Source organism: Trichechus manatus, unplaced genomic scaffold, assembly GCF_000243295.1.
Source record: "Trichechus manatus latirostris isolate Lorelei unplaced genomic scaffold, TriManLat1.0 scaffold00033, whole genome shotgun sequence".
In the NCBI taxonomy this organism is placed as follows: domain Eukaryota; kingdom Metazoa; phylum Chordata; class Mammalia; order Sirenia; family Trichechidae; genus Trichechus; species Trichechus manatus.
Window position 1 is genome coordinate 9,952,378 of NW_004443969.1, and position 16,492 is coordinate 9,968,869.

The 16,492-nt window shown below is 40.2% G+C and overlaps 1 protein-coding gene across 1 annotated transcript in view; it reads right to left on the bottom strand.

Moving 5' to 3' along the window:
- MCM6 (minichromosome maintenance complex component 6) overlaps positions 1-16,090 on the bottom strand; it is a 44,023-nt gene extending 27,933 nt beyond the window's left edge. Inside the window, exons 1-8 of the mRNA XM_004375094.2 lie at positions 15,924-16,090; positions 13,257-13,403; positions 11,394-11,504; positions 9,748-9,997; positions 8,775-8,940; positions 8,332-8,477; positions 7,376-7,526; positions 5,166-5,307 (exon numbers count right to left, since the gene is read on the bottom strand). Of these exons, the coding sequence (XP_004375151.1) occupies positions 5,166-5,307; positions 7,376-7,526; positions 8,332-8,477; positions 8,775-8,940; positions 9,748-9,997; positions 11,394-11,504; positions 13,257-13,403; positions 15,924-16,030 (1,220 nt within the window). The 5' untranslated portion in view covers positions 16,031-16,090. The remainder of the gene's footprint in view (positions 1-5,165; positions 5,308-7,375; positions 7,527-8,331; positions 8,478-8,774; positions 8,941-9,747; positions 9,998-11,393; positions 11,505-13,256; positions 13,404-15,923) is intronic.
- Between the last annotated feature and the right edge of the window lie 402 nt (positions 16,091-16,492).

Consider the following 16,492-nt stretch of genomic DNA (forward strand, 5'->3'; position numbering starts at 1 on the left):
AAATTTGAAATCCTAGAGGAAATGGACAAATTTCTAGAAACTCACTACCTACCTAAACCAACACAGAGCTAGAACAACTAAATAAACACATAACAAAAGAAGAGATTGAAAAGGTAATTAAAAAACTCCCAACAAAAAAAGGCCCTGGCCCGGATGTCTTCACTGGAGAATTTTACCAAACTTTTAGAGAAGAGTTAACACCACTACTACTAAAGGTATTTGAGAGCATAGAAAAGGATGGAATACTCCCAAACTAATTCTATAAAGGCAGCATAACCCTGATACCAAAACCAGGTAAAGACACCACAAAAAAAGAAAATTACAGACCAATATCCCTCAGGAACATTAATGCAAAAATCCTCAACAAAATTCTAGCCAACAGAATTCAGCAACATATCAAAAAAATAATTCACCATGACCAAGTGGGATTTATACCAGGTATGCAGGGACGGCTCAACATTAGAAAAACAATCAATGTAATCCATCACATAAATAAAACAAAAGATAAGAACCACATGATCTTATCAATCAATGCAGAAAAGGCATTTGCCAAAGTCCAACACCCATTCATGATCAAAACTCTCAACAGGAATAAAGGGAAATTCCTCAATATAATTAAGGGCATTTATACAAAGCCAACAGCCAACATCATCCTAAATGGAGAGACTCTGAAAGCATTCCCCTTAAGAATGGGACCCAGACAAGGATGCCCTTTATCACCACTCTTATCCAACACTGTGCTGGAGGTCCTAGCCAGAGCAATTAGGCTAAAAAAGAAATAAAGGGTATCCAAATTGGTAGGGAAGAAGTCAAAGTATCTCTATTTGCAGATGATATGATCTTATACACAGAAAACCCCAAAGAATCCACATGAAAACTACTGGAACTAATAGAACATTTCAGCAAAGTTTCAGGATACAAGATAAACATACAAAAATCAGGAAGATTCCTTTACGCCAACAAAGAGAACCTCAAAGAGGAAATCACCAAATAAATACTATTTACAATAGCCCCCAAGAAGATAAAATACTTAGGAATAAATCTAACCAGAGACATAAAAGACCTATACAATGAAATCTACAAGACACTATTGCAAGAAACCAAAGAGGCCTGCATAAGTGTAAAAACATACCTTGCTCATGGATAGGTAGGCTCAACATTGTGAAAATGTCAATTCTACCCAAAGTGATCTATGGATACAATGCAATCCCAATCCAAATTCCACTGGCATTTTTTTAATGAGATGGAGAAACAAATCACCAACTTCATATGGAAAGGAAGGAGGCCTCACACTATCTGATTTTAGAACCTACTGTATCGCCACGGTAGTCAAAACAGCCTGGTATTGGTACAACAGATACATAGACCAATGGAACAGAACTGAAAATCCAGACATAAAATCATCCACCTATGAGCAGCTGATATTTGACAAAGGCCCAAAGTCCATTAATTGGGGAAAAGACAGTCTCTTTAACAAATCCTGCTGGCATAACTGAATATCCATCTGCAAAAAACTGAAACAAGACCCATACCTCACACCATGCACAAAAACCAACTCAAAATGGATCAAAGACTTAAATATAAAATCGAAAACGATAAAGATCATGGAAGAAAAAATAGGGACAACATTAGAAGTCCTAATACATAGCATAAACACAATACGAACCATAAGTTATAACGCACAAGCACCAGAAGACAGACTAGATAAACGGGAGCTCCTAAAAATCAAACACTTATGGTTATCAAAAGACTTCACTAAAAAAGTGAAAAGACAACCTACAGACTGGGAAAAAAATTTTGGCTATGACAAATCCGATCAGTGTCTAATCTCTAAAATCTACAAGATACTGTAAAACCTCAACAACAAAAAGACAAATAACCCAATTAAAAAATGGGTAAAGGATATGAACAGGCACTTCTCCAAAGAAGATATTCGGGCGGCTAAAAGACCCATGAAGAAATGCTCACGATCATCAGCCATTAGAGAAATGCATATCAGAACTACAATGAGATATCATCTCTCCCCAACAAGGCTAGCATTAATCCAAAAAACACAAAATAATAAATGCTGGAGAGGTTGTAGAGAGACTGGAACACTCATACACTGTTGATGGGAATGTAAAATGGTACAACCACTTTGGAAATCGATTTGGCGCTTCCTGAAAAAGGTAGAAATAGAAGTACCATACGATCCAGCAATCCCCCTCCTTGGAATATATCCTAAAGAAATAAGAGCTGTCACACGAATAGATACATGCACACCCATGTTCACTGCAGCACTGTTCATGATAGCAAAGATGGAAACAACCTAGGTGCCCATCAACGGACAAATGTATAAACAAATTATGGTATATCCACGCAATGGAATACTATGCAACAATAAAGAACAACGATGAAGCCGTGAAACATAACATGGAGGAAGCTGGAGGTCATTACGCTCAGTGAACTTAGTCAGTCACAGAAGGACAAATATTGTATAAGACAACTATTATAAAAACTCAAGAAAAGGTTTAAACACAGAAGAAAACATTCTTTGATGGTTATGAGGGTGGGGAGGGAGGGTGAGGGTTATTTACTAACTGGATAGTAGATAAGAATTGTCTTAGATGACGGGAAGGACAGCACGCACTACAGGGGAAGTCAGCACAACTGGACTAAACCAAAGCTAAGAAGTTTCCTGAATACAATCAAACACTCTGAGGGACAGAGTAGCAGGGGTAGGGGTCTGGGGACCATGCTTTCATGCTTTCAGGGGACGTCTAGGTCAACTGGCATAACAAAGCTTATTAAGAAAATGTTCTGCATCCTACTTTGGTGAGTGGCATCTAGGGTATTAAAAGCTTGCAAGTGGCCATCTAAGATGCATCAATTGATCCCAACCACCTGCAGTAAAGAAGCATGAAGAACACCAAAGACACAAGGAAAGTATTAGCCTGAGAAACAGAAAGGGTCACATAAACCAGAGACTTCATCAGCCTGAGACCAGAACAACTAGATGGTGCCCGGCTACCACCAATGACCGCCCTGACAGAGAGTCCTGGATGGAGCAGGAGAAAGGTGGGGTGCAGAACTCAAATTCTAGTAAGAAGACCAGACTTAATGGAGGAACCCCAGAAAGCACGGCCCCTGGATTCTCTATCAGCCCAGAACTAAAACAATTTCCGAGGCCAACTCTTCAGACAGGGATTGGACTGACTGTGGGACATAAAGTGATACTCGTGAGGAGTGTGTCTCTTAGCTCAAGTAGATACAAGAGACTAAACAGGCAGCTTCCGTCTGGAGGTGAGACAGGAAGGCAGAGAGGGTTAGGAGCTGGTTGAATGGACATGGGGAATCAGGGGTGGAAAGGAGGAGTGTGCTGTCACAGTATGGGGAGAGCAATTAGAGTCACATAACAATGTATGTATAAATTTTTGTACGGGAAAAAAAAAAAGGGTGCAGACCTAGATGGAGGATATGTTGAGGAACAATACCTTCATAATTTGGTATTTTTATTTAATAAAAGTTTCTATGATTTTGTAGCAATACTTTTTGACTTACCCTTGTATTACATGAAATGTCCAGAATAAGCAAATCAATAAAGGCACTATAGTAGATTAGTGATTGCCTGGGCCAGAGAGGAGAATGGGGAGTGACTGCTAATGGGTATGGGGTTTCTTTTAGGATAATGAAAATATACTAAACTTAGACCGTGGTGATGGTTGTACAACTCTGTGAAATCACTAAAAACCACTGAATTGTATACTTAAAAGGGGTGAATTCTATGGCATGCAAATTTATATACCAAATGTTAATACAAAAAGCTATTTCTGCTTCACACAATCAAGTACAATACTGTCGCATGTCAGAGGCAACACTAATATACCTTTCTTAGTGGGAAGCTGAAGGAATGAAGAGGAAAAAAATGCCGTTTAACCTCCGTCCCTGATAGATGAGGAAGATATTTAATCATAAAACTCCAAACCAACTAAAAAAGTTCTCTGTTGTAGAAGTGTGCCATGTTATACATTTCCAAAATGAATAAAGGAAAGGTTGCTTGATACAATATAAAGAGGAGAGGCTTTGCAGAGAAATACATCTCAGTGCTAATACATCGTGGCTTGGCATCACTAGTCAGCTATGAGAAGTTGGGCAAGTTACTGAGTCTCAGAGACGTTTGCTTCCCTCCCTGAAAAATGAGGGTAGTATTATTACATGCTTGTCAGGGTGCTGTGAAGATAAGACAGAAGACTTACACAGCACCAGGCACATAGCAGGTATTCAAAAAATGGTTGCTATTATTTTGAGCCCTAAGTTTCTGACAAGTTTGGAAGTAACCAAATACTTATACTTTCTAAAAATAAGCGAAGATTTCTAAATGTCTCATTTTTCTAGCACTGCTTTTGGAAAATGTATCCATGTTTAAGAGCTTTAAAGACGTTTGTATTCTTAAGTCTCCAAAGGAAACAAACAAAAATAAAAATTTACACATATTGTGATGTTCACTGTATCAATATTTGTAATCATTAATAAAAAAATCAAACCAGTTGCTGAGGAGTTGACTCATGGCAACCCCATGTGTACAGACAGAACTGTTTTCCATGGCTGATCTGTCAGAAGTAGATTGCCCGGCCTTTTTTTTAAGGTGTCTTTGGGTGGACTTGAACCTTCAACCTTTCAGATAGCAGCTGAGTACACATTAACCATATGTGCCACCCAGTGACTACCATTAAAGTAAGCTATCCTGTTAAACAGTCCAACAGGGTATGGGAATGATTTTGTAAGTTACAGTATGCCAACAAAAAATGACAATTGTGAAAATAAAGAAATACAGAAGTGTTCAGAGTAATTTGGAATTAAAAATAAAAATATATATGCTGTGATTTACAATCATGAAAATATATATTCATGCATTCAAAGACTTACAGGTAATATAAAGAATTAAAAGAGTTGTATGTGGGCTTGGGATTTTAGGCAGTTTTCCCCTCGTCCAAACAACTGTAAAATATTGTTGTATCTTGTTAGAAAAAATTAAAGCGCATTTAATCTAAGAGGGTTATATATTCAGCAGTCCTAAGTGACACTCCTCACGCTCTATTAAAGGCAGACTGAGTGCATTCTTGGCATCACAGAAAGGCTAGAACTATGCACATTTTTTTCTGTATTGTACTAACTTAGGCACTTACTTGAGAAACTGGCTCTTAGCTGTACTTGGGTCACCAACAATACAAACATTTATGTCCCCGCGAAGGGAGGTCCCTTCCCCTGTTGTCTTTGGAACACCGCCAAACAGCATCAGTAGAACACCTCGTTTTACTTCATCATTGCCTGAAATGAAAAGAAGCTAAAGATCAAAAACTCATGGTAATTTTCAATATGAAATTAAACAGTTTCACTAGAAACTGCAAAGGCAAGTTTAACAACAACCAAAAGAACAGACAGAGCTGAAGCAAAGCTTACAAGATAGGATAAAAATATCTGGCTTTCTGATCTTGGGTCTTGCTCTGTGAACTAAGTCACTTAACCACTATTACAATGTCTTCAACTATACTGCAGATGTCACAGATGCTACTGCTCACCATTCTAACAGCCATCCTTGTTCAGTTGATCAGTGGGCCCAGCTTAAGACCTACTTCCTACACAAAGCCTTTCCTAACACCCCAGTCCTCAAATGAACTATATCTACCACATTCAGTAATTCTTTCTAATGGTAGGTCTTGCAGTTCCATCAAGAGCAACTAGTTTGAGGAAATAGGCCATGACTTATTTGTTATCACTGATAGTGACCCACACTGAATAAATACATGCTAGCTGAACTGTTGTGGATTAGATAAGATGCTGAATGCAATGTACAGCTGCTTCTATCTAAACCAAACCAAACCTGCTGCAGTGGAGCCGATTCTTCCAATTTGTAGCAACCATATAGCTCAGAGGAGAACTGCCCCAAAGGGTTTCCAAGGAGCTGCTGGTGGATTTGAACTGCCAACATTTTGGTTAGCAGCCATAGCTCTTCTATCTAAGTGCTCATAAATCTAGTTAAGAAAACGCACAATTTAGAAAGAAGGGAACACCAGATCTTTGGAAATGTGCTATTAAAAGAAACACTTTCCTGAGCTAATTATTATGACTTTCTGTGTACACCATCAACAAAGCACTAGATATACTTCTATAAACCATTCCTTAAAAGCAGAAAATCAAAAACCTATTCCACAAACAAAACTTCTGCCCCATAACCTACAAAACAAAATGTGTTGGGGGTGTGGTGGTTTTAAAATGTCCACAAATTCTTTGATACTCCTCCCTTCAAGAGGTGCAGCTTAATGCTCCCCTCCTGAGTGGGATTCAAGTTAGTGACTTACTTCTAACAAACAGAAGACAGTGGAAGTAAAGGCGCGTAACTTGTGACACTAGGTCATGAGAGGCATTACAGTACACTCCCTCCTTGCTTTCCTCTCTTGGATCTCTGGCTCTGGAAAAAGCCAGCTGCCATGTTGTGAAAACACTCAAACAACCCTATGGAGAGGTCCTCATAGCAAGGCCACCAACTAGCACTACTGTGTGAGGCGTGTGCGAAAATTCTCTTCTAAGTGGCTCCTCCAGCCCCAGTCAAGACTTGAGACGACTGCAGCCCAAGGTGATGTCCTGACTACGTTTTCACATTTTCATGAGACATCCTAAGCCAGAACCACCCAGCTAAGCCTCTCCCAAATTCCACACCCACAGAGACTGTGTGAGACAGGAACTGCGTTTTAAGCCTCTAAGTTTTGGTACAATTTGTTTTGTAGCGATAGACAATTTTGTGTGGAGGGGGGCGGGGGGTAGGGGGGACAGCATAAAAGTGTTTACACACACTCACTGTAAGGGAAGACACTTTAAAATCCAAAAGGATTAACATAAAGGATTTCAGTTCAGTTGCACTGATCAATATTTAGACAGGAAAAAAAAAAGTTAATTTAAAAAATATACACCCAAAAGAAATACCCCAAATCCTATGAGTTCTTGTCATAATTCCAGTTGAGTATGGAAGAGAAGGATGAAAGAGTGTAAGGGTAAAGCATGAGAACTGAAAATTTCATCATACCCTTCCAACACACAAAGGGGATTTACTGACTGACAGTGAGTAGCTAGCCACCAAGGGTAAGAAAACGTGAGAGGTTGCCAAAGGTATACATAATATAACCAACCAAGAAACATCAAACCTCCATCTCTGAAAATTAAAAACAAAGCCAGGAGATTCATTTAGCATAGTGGAATGTACTTAAGTGCAGTTCTGGCCTTAGAGTCCTTTGAAACCCACCTGAAAGACGTTCACAATCTGACTTGTGTGCTCTACGAAATCATTTGTTGTTTATTATTTTGATTTCAAATTTTTGCCACAAATGGATAGACCTCTTACCATGTATAGTAGGGAACAGGCTGGTACAAAGGTTGTGGTATAGGTTTTTATCTTGACTCATTTCAAACACTTTCTCCCACTCCTTCACAGTCATTTGGTTCTTAATGCTCTCAGCTGTCTGTTCCTCATCTCGGAGTTCTTTCCCTCCAAACTGAGGGACAGAGGAGAAAGGAAAAAAGTTAGAATAAAAGGAGCCAAATTGTGACAAAGAAGAAACTTCACTACGAACAAAATATAGCCTGGGAGGTCTAATCCAGAATCTGCTAACTACAAAAGTTCTTTTAAATCCCCAAACTAGAAAGGACTTTGATAACCAAGACACTTAAGGGTGTACTATTTGTCCAGTGAGTTAAAAACCAAACAAAGCTACCACTACAGTTTTATAATGCTATTTAGATGAATCTGAATGTTCAAGAGATGAGCTACAGCAGAATGTTCACCACTAATAGGAAGATGTAAATGAACTAACATAACAGCATATTATGTTCACCCCTTTCTTCCAAGACTACAATTAGTTTCCAGTCTTTCCCCACTGCTTTCTCATGCAGGACACAGAAATCAAGTTAACTGAACTATAATACCAGAAGCCCATCACTCTCACAAAGACTTGACTTCCCAGGATTACTAAATCTTTTTATTTGTACTTCCTCCAGGAGAGTATCAGAGGAACTGTGATACTTTTCAAAACAACAACAACCTGGATAATTTGTACCAATGCACCTAAAGCACTGAGCTCTTACATATAAAACAGTAAGACTCTTCCTCAAAGTCAGAAAGATAAATATAAAATGACTTGGTTTTTAAGTTTTAAGACTTAAAACTAAAGAATCAAACTTCAATCCACCCCCCTACTGTGGACATCAATTAGCTCTCTCAGATATTCCAAACGCCTATAATTTGAGGCAGTCTCAGGGGAAGGGTTTCTCAAGCTTCACCATTCTGTTAAGCAGACTCACCCTTGGGTTGGTTGGTGCAACACTGCAGGCAAGAAAGACCAGCCTGTAAGAAAGGTCTCTGACACCAAGGGCCCGGAGTCCTCGAACGCCCTCTGTTTCATATCCATCAACACCGCTGACACGGGAATTAGTTTCCGCACGTGCTCCTGAAAGATTGTACAATAGGCTGCTTTAAAGCGAACTCTAAAATAGTGAAGGTGCTGAGAACCAAAATCACTCAAATAAATGAAACCTATAAATCCGAAGATTTCATTCAGGCTTTAAAAACTTTCTGAACAGTATTTTTGTACCAAAATCAATTTGTTTTTATTCCCATCATACTTCCTTGTGTACCCTCTGATTAGCAGACAAAAAAGAAGACAAGAAGTGTGTGTGCAAGAAGTAGATAACCTACAGTTTAGGCCAACTGAAAATTTCTTAAATTTGAGCCACAGACTACCCACCTGGTGTGCTAAGTTTGGAGACATCAGGCACAACAATCAGTGTCCCTGTAAAGTCACACTTGTCACCAGCTTGAGCTGACTCCACAGCTTCAGCCCTCAGGATTACTTCTAAACTGCGGGGGATACTCCCTCGAGGAAGCTCAGCTTGAGTCTCCTGAATACGAACCTATAACAAAAACAAATAAGGGGCCGAGAAGGAGAACACATCTCTTTCAAATGTGATCTAAATCAAATGCCACAAATACTAACATGTTCTAAACTATCTTATCATTTGCAGACTTTGACATGCACCAATATTCATCCTAAAAATTCTCCACCCTAAAACTCCTTTTAAATAGTTCAATTTGGTTTAAGTGGTTACACTCTATTAAGAAGTTTCACTTTATTCTTATTAAAAAATATTATTTCATTGGACTCAACTTGTCTGGAACAGCAGAGGAAGACAACGACCCAGGAATCAGAGAAGGAAATGTACTTCAGGTTTAAATGCCTCCATAAACTATCACCTCCATTATCACAAGACCAAAAGAAACGAATGGTTCCCAACTACCATTACTGAACATTTTGATCAAGGATCCAATGATGGCTCTTTGATCAAAAGGAGGAAAAGTATGGAACCGAACTTCAAACTCATATGGAAACCAGACAACTGGATCCTCTGAGACTAAAGGAACTTCTGAATCTAATGTCCAGAAATAATCTTTAGACCCTGAACTGAAACTACCCCATGAAACCATTGTTAAACTAAACAACAGTTTAGCCCAATTAATAAAGAATGTTTGCCTTGAGCATAGCACTCTTATACTGACAACTGAAATTTATATTAAGAGTTTTGGCTTAAATCTGTAGCCACATTTGACAATACTTGACTTTACATAAAAAGTTAATTTAACATTGTTTAAATAAACTATTTCAAAGGCCTAAAAGTGAATTATTAGCACAGGCTGGGTACGATCTAAACAGAAGTAAATACCTTTTGAAAATCAACAAATCTTGATTTGTTTGTATCTAGCAAGAATCTCTTCCTATTGGCACAAACTGGATTTCGGCAGATGTTCGGCTGTGTGTATTTAAACTGCTGCTCTACATCCTTGATCACTGTTTGGCAGTCCAAGCACAAGAAAGTTCCACTGACTAGTTCCGGGTGTACTGGGTGAGTCCGGACCACCTGCCCACTGATGCGCGTGAGCAAGCCAATTCTGGATGAGGTGAGTTCTCGAATTCTGTTTAGAGACAAATGTGCATTAGTAAACACACATTTCCTGATAAGAAAAGCTTTTTCTTTTAATGACAGAGCATTCAATGATAACTTATTTGTTAAAAAAAAATATCGAGACAAGATATTCACTGTGCTGATCCTTAAATTACATAAGAAGCATTCATAGCAGCAACAAGAGAGATACATGAGAAAATATAAACTAAATAAAGGACATTAAAAATTTGAAAACTGAAGATACTATTCCACCCCCACTTTAAAGGTTAAAATATTGCTAATATCTAGGGTTGAGGACTGGGTGGGAAATCAATACTATCATATTCTGCCAATGAGAAAATACATTAGTAAAAGCTTTCTGAGAGCCTTTGAATTCTACATATTCCTTTGACTCAATACTTATCTACTTACAGGAATTTATCTTAAGGATATCATTTTGAATATGTGAACAAACAGCAACCTTTCTAAAACACTGGTTAAAAGATAAAAAGAATCTAGGTTTGCAACAACAGGGAACTGGTTAAATTTTAATACAATACTCTCGAAGTACTTCTATAGAGGAAGAATATTTCCCAGGTAAGTATTAAACCATATAGCTAAGTGACAAAAACAAATCATAAAACAGGACGATCTTATATGCAAATATATATTGTTGCTTACCTAAAATTTCTAAATAAGCATGTATTATTTTCATAATAGTTATCACACTTCACAAAATCAATGGAACCCATTTTATATAAAATAACTTAGTAATTTTATAAAGCAATTTCAGCAGTTTAAGTTTTCAAAATACTAAAATAGCTCTTTAATTTCTTCTAGTAGCCATTAAATAACTGCTAAAGGGGTAAACTGTTCAAAAGTTCTGCCATTTCAGCCGTGACAGTTTCCTGAAGATTCATGAATTTCTGTGACTTTTGTTTTCATATTTTTTCACTTGACTAATGCTATTTTTTTTTCAAACTTCCCTAAAAGATATCCTAAAATACGACTAACCTGAGAATCTGCTTCACTTAACTTACCTTCCATCCCATCCCCATAGAAAAACATGTTTCTCCAAAACAAAACTTTCTGGATAACTGGGTTTAAATCTCTAAAAAGTCACTTCCACTAAAACGTGCATGCAAAACACTTTTTATCCTCCTGGCATTTTACAGCACTAACTTACAGCACTCTTCACAATTCTTGTCACTATCAATCATGAAAAAGTAATTTTATAACAAAGCTGACTTAGGTAGAGAACCTAAGCCAAAAGAATTTACAGATGAGAAAACTGAGGCCCAGGAAGGTAAAACTGATTTGTGTGACATTAAATAGCTAGCTAATGGCAGATGTAGCTAATGACTGCCAGTTAAGCGGTGCCTGTACTATTTGCTGAATTCCTTTTCTTCCAAAGATAGGCTTCTTACTTGTGTCTGGCAGGCAGGTCTTGGAATGCAACATAAAAATCCTTGGCAAGAGGGATCTCTTTACGGTCTTTGACGAAGGTTTTCAAGGCCCGACAAAGGTAAGGGTAAACTCTGAAAAACAAAAAATAAACTAACATCTTAAAAAGGCCAAATGAGGCCTCCTCCCCTGTCCCTGCTTGCCAACAGCTGAGACCAAGGAAGCTCATCTGGTTACAAACAAACCTTAAAACATAGCTATGCAGGATGCTTCTATCATCTGGTCTGGGTCTAGGAACCTCTGTCAATCCTCTCCTATCCCACCACAAACAGATCTAAGATAAAAGAAAACCAAAGTACCCACATTGTAGGCCATGCCTCTGCCCAAGATGACTCTACCTGAACAATCACCTTGTTGGTACTACATCAATACCATGGTTTTCTTTGGGCTGTTTATATCTGGCAAGACATATTCCAGTTTGCTGTCAAGGCCTATTATTATTTTTGTTTCATTCTTGATAAGAAATTGATGAGGACAAGGAGCAATTCTGTAGCAATGTGAGAAGGAATGCCTTGTTTGACTGAAGTGTGCCTATCCTCTTGATAAGCATCAATAGCTGCTGTAGTTTGGTTTGTTTAAAGAAAAGGGACCTGAAAGTCCTCCAAACAATTAGTTACTTTCAGGAGATAGAACAGCTGCATGACCTGTGCATGAGGTATGGGTACAGATGCTTCTACTCCCATGTCCTGATTTCTACCTCCCTCTCACTGTGGGACGCTTTTTCTGTTGCATACCTTCATAATAAACTCCGCTGCTTATCCCTCCAACCATTCCCAATGATCCAACAGTCAGCTATGATTAGAAACATTGACACAAGTCTACAATCTCCCAATCCACAAGCGGTAAAGGAACAGGACTATGTTCCTCTTTACCCTTGTATCTTCATTTCTCTTTCAAAGCTACACACCATGTTTAATCTGATTTTATTTATACAAAATTGTGAACAATTTTTAACCTAACATGCAGACAAAGATTTGTGTTACAAAGATGTTTCCTGCTGTATATAACAGTTAAAAACTGAAACCCTAAGCTATTAAATATAATGTCCACTGATCGTATTCCAAAAAATATCTTCCAGCCATTAAAAAGTTTTCAAGAAATCTTATGAGACATGGAAACATGTTATAATGTTAAAACGAAAAAGGATACTTTACCTACAACATGGTCCCAAGGTTGCTTTTTAAGAAATTATACACACACTAAAATACATCAAAATGTGTCAGGAGATCCTTACGCATCTGCAGCCTTGGAAAGTTCTTGGAACTTTGTCACAGCAGACTGCTAACGCTGATTATCTATGGGTGGTGGGCTTACACATGCACAGGTGATTTTATTCTCCCTACTTTTCTCTATTTTCTAAATTTTCTACAATATACACATATCATTTTTATTTAAAAATGTTAACCTTTAAGGGATGAAAGCTGTAACAATGTCCTTGCTATAGAGATACCCCTGATGCAGGAACAGGACCCATACACATACTATGTTTTTCCCAAAGCACTTACTCCTGGGGTGGGGGTTATCAAATGACTGACACAGCAATAGAACTAAATACCTGATACAGAGTAAGTCATCCTCTTAAAATTTGGGAAAGCTATACAGAAAACAAAGGTTATCAACATTTGCATGTGAAAAATTTTCAGCTCTAGAAAGGTCTAGGTTAAGTTCAGAGCAGTACTAAAATGACAGACGGTATCAAAGGGCCTCCCCTCTGAGCAGGGAAGTAACTGTGACAGCTGCCCTCCTGCGTCACAAGTGAACACTAGGAAGCTGGAGGCCCAGGCCTCCACCCATATTCAAAATAAAGAAGAGTAATGTACCCATACCTATAGAATTCCTCTTGAATGGTGGTGGAAAGTTGCTGGTTAAATTGTTCCAGATCCACAAAACTCACAACCAATGTGTTTCTCTCAGGGCGGATTAGCTCCTCTGCTAGCTGCAAGTACTTTATTTCTCCATCGCTGCTCTGGAACCTGCGGACATGTTCAAGTCAGATTAAACTGAAGAACTAGGGGCAGTAAAAAGAAAAATCTGGATGCTGATATTTCAACGTACTGGTAAAAGACCATAGGCTTTAGAGTCGGCAGGCCCAGGCTTAGTAATTCTGTAACTTAAGGCAAGTAACTTAGGCCTCTAAACCTATCCCCCGACTTTTTTATTCTTTTTTTTTTTAACAGATGAGGACACATCACCTCATAAGACCATTATGCAGATTATATGTTAAGTCTTTTGCACAGTACCTGGAACACAGAAAAAGGTCCTTGGGTTTTAACGTGAATTTCTTGATTGGAACATTTTCCAATCAACTAATGTGCTCAACTGTTAACTATTATTATTATTGTTAAACATTATGTTTAATCAAGAAATTCCGGTTAAAACCCAGAGATCCAATTTTCCCAGGGAATTTGAAAACCGACAGATTCATTGATCTAAGAATCAGAATAAAAATAAAAAAACAGAAATGAAGTGCTTTATTGTCTAAGACTGCAGGGAAATGAAAACATATTCACATGCAATAAAGCTGGTGAATTTTTTCCCCGAAGGGTGTATTATGTTCTTCTAAACATAATATGCAGATTAGTTTTGAAATAGAATCAATCCCTTCTTTGAATATAGTATGTTCTAACTCTTAACTATTTACTGAACAACATCTATGTTCAAAACACTTGACAGAGCTCCCTGAAGCTGAAAATAAAAGTGTTGTTCCAGCCCTAGGGTTGACAGTCAGAGCACATACGCACGTAAATAACTGAGGAAGGGAAGAAGGATGCTCCTACCAAAGAGACACAAAAGATGTTGTCATGTTAATATAAACTAATTCTGCCTAACAGGAATATCTAGAAAGGCCACATACATACAGAAGGTGGCACTAGAATTCAACCTTGAAAGATGTTAAAATCTGGAAGAAAATCAAGGGTGGTGGATTGGCTACCAAATCCACCTCCAAAAGAACACCACTGCCGCAGAGTCGATTACCACTCATAGCGACCCTATAGGACACAGCAGAAATGCCCCATAGGGTTTCCAAGGAGCAGCTGGTGGCTTCGAACTGCTTACCTTTTTGGTTAGCAGCCATGCTCTTAACCATGGCACCACCAGGGCTCCTGTGGATTGGCTACAGATGTTTGCAAACATGAGGCAAAGTCAGAGAGGGTATGGGAGGAGTGTGGATGATGATACTGGATAGAGGAGCTGTGAAGAATTTGGACTTCATTCCACAAGCAATGCAGAATCAAAGTTAAATTTTCAAGAAGAAGTTAACGTTTTTTTCTCGACAATGTACAAGGACTATTTGTCATCTTCATCATTATCCCCATCATCTAGCAGCATAGTTAAGTGAGGGCACTTTATTTGTTGAAACAAATTATGGAGGATCTTTATGATGTGGTTTGCTAGGTGGAGTTGAGGATGGGATTTGCATTCAAGTTCAGTTGCTGACAGGTAAATATATTAGTAGAGATAAATGGCAAATGGCGCCCTGAGAGCATTAGGGATTAGTGCTGCCTGAACGGTTATGAGGGTTTCACCAAGGGGGCGTGATTCTTTGGCTGGGCTTTGAAAGATAAGCAGCTGTCAGGCAGAGAATAACACAGCTAAAGGTAGGGAAATATGAATTATAGTTTTAAGTATGTCAGAATTTCGTTAAGATATTTCAAAGTATTTACACTTCATCCTGGAGGCTGCAGAACTGGTACTCTTAGGGAGAACAGTGATGTAGCTGCCCTAAAAATGGTCACTGGTAACAGTGTGGGGAGACGTCAAGGAGGAGTTATGGGAGACGAGGCCCTTTGAGGCTACTGAAAGAGGGAAAGAGGGAGGAAGGAAGGAAAGAAGGGAGAGAGGAAGGCAGCCAGCCAGGTGGAAGGGTGTATTGAGCCGAAAACTCTGAGTCGTATCAAAGGGACCCACAACGTTCACGCGGATGATACTTTCAACTCCACCGGCTCCAACGGAGGCCGAGGACGCGGTGCCCCCCAGTATTAACCTCCTGACCGTCTGACCCTGTAAGGGCTCTGCCAGGATTCAGATATGTATTTGCTTCTCACTAGACCCCGCCGTGCCTACCTGGACAAGCTTCGTAACCTCACCGAGCCTCAGTTCCCCATCGGCAGCAAGGGGGCTATGCTACTACTCGGCCTGCTGTCAGGATTAAGTGATGCAAGTAAAGCTCTTAGCTCAGGGCACTGGGCGCAACGAGAGATAATTTTTACGTTTGAAACCAGCCCAGCCCGTTCAAGCTCTTCGCGGGCGCTCAGCTTGAGGGACCTAAAAGGGGATGGGGGACCTCCCCCCTTCAAAGCGGCGCGATCCCTCCGTGACCAAAACGCGTCCACAGCACGGACTCGCCCGCGCACGGGGACCCGGGACTCGAGGGCTCCAAGCGACCCAGCTCAGCAAGCGGGAGGCGCCGCGCGGGAAAGTCCCGCGAGGAGGGGCGCCCACGGGGGCTGGGAACGCAGGCGGGGGCAGGGCCTGGGCGTCTGCCGACTTACTCCTCCAAGAAGTCCAGGAACAGTTTCTGGCACTTCTCGGCCACCTCGTCGCGGACTTCCAGGTGCTGGGAGCCCGCGCCCGGATCCGCTGCCGCCGCGAGGTCCATCACTGCCTGGAGCCGTGGCGCTACTGCCGCCACGCTCGCCGCCACGAGCAGCTTCTTCCCGGAGTCAGCCGCTTAGCGCGCGCCGCCCCCGCTTCCGCCCCGCCCCCTCGCCAGACCGGGAACGCTGAGCCAATCCTGGCGCAGGAGCTCGGGGATTTCGCGCCAAACCTGCCCAACGAGCGACGGCTTCTCTCTCAGCCCCGCCCACTGAACGGGGATTTCGCGCCAAATGCAAAGGTCTTCCGGAGAAACCGGAGGTCTGCCCTTGCGCCTGCGCAGTGTGGCCCTGTGCTGGGAGTGTTGTTCAAAGTTTGCGTCTTTGCCTGGATAGTTATTCAGATCGTTCCATTGGTATTAATTGAGTCATAGGATTAAGACTCTATGGAAGAGAAAAATGAGTAAGACTCAACCCCCTGCTGGAGGTGCCTAGTTGGAAGAATTAAGCTCTAAACAACCGGAAGA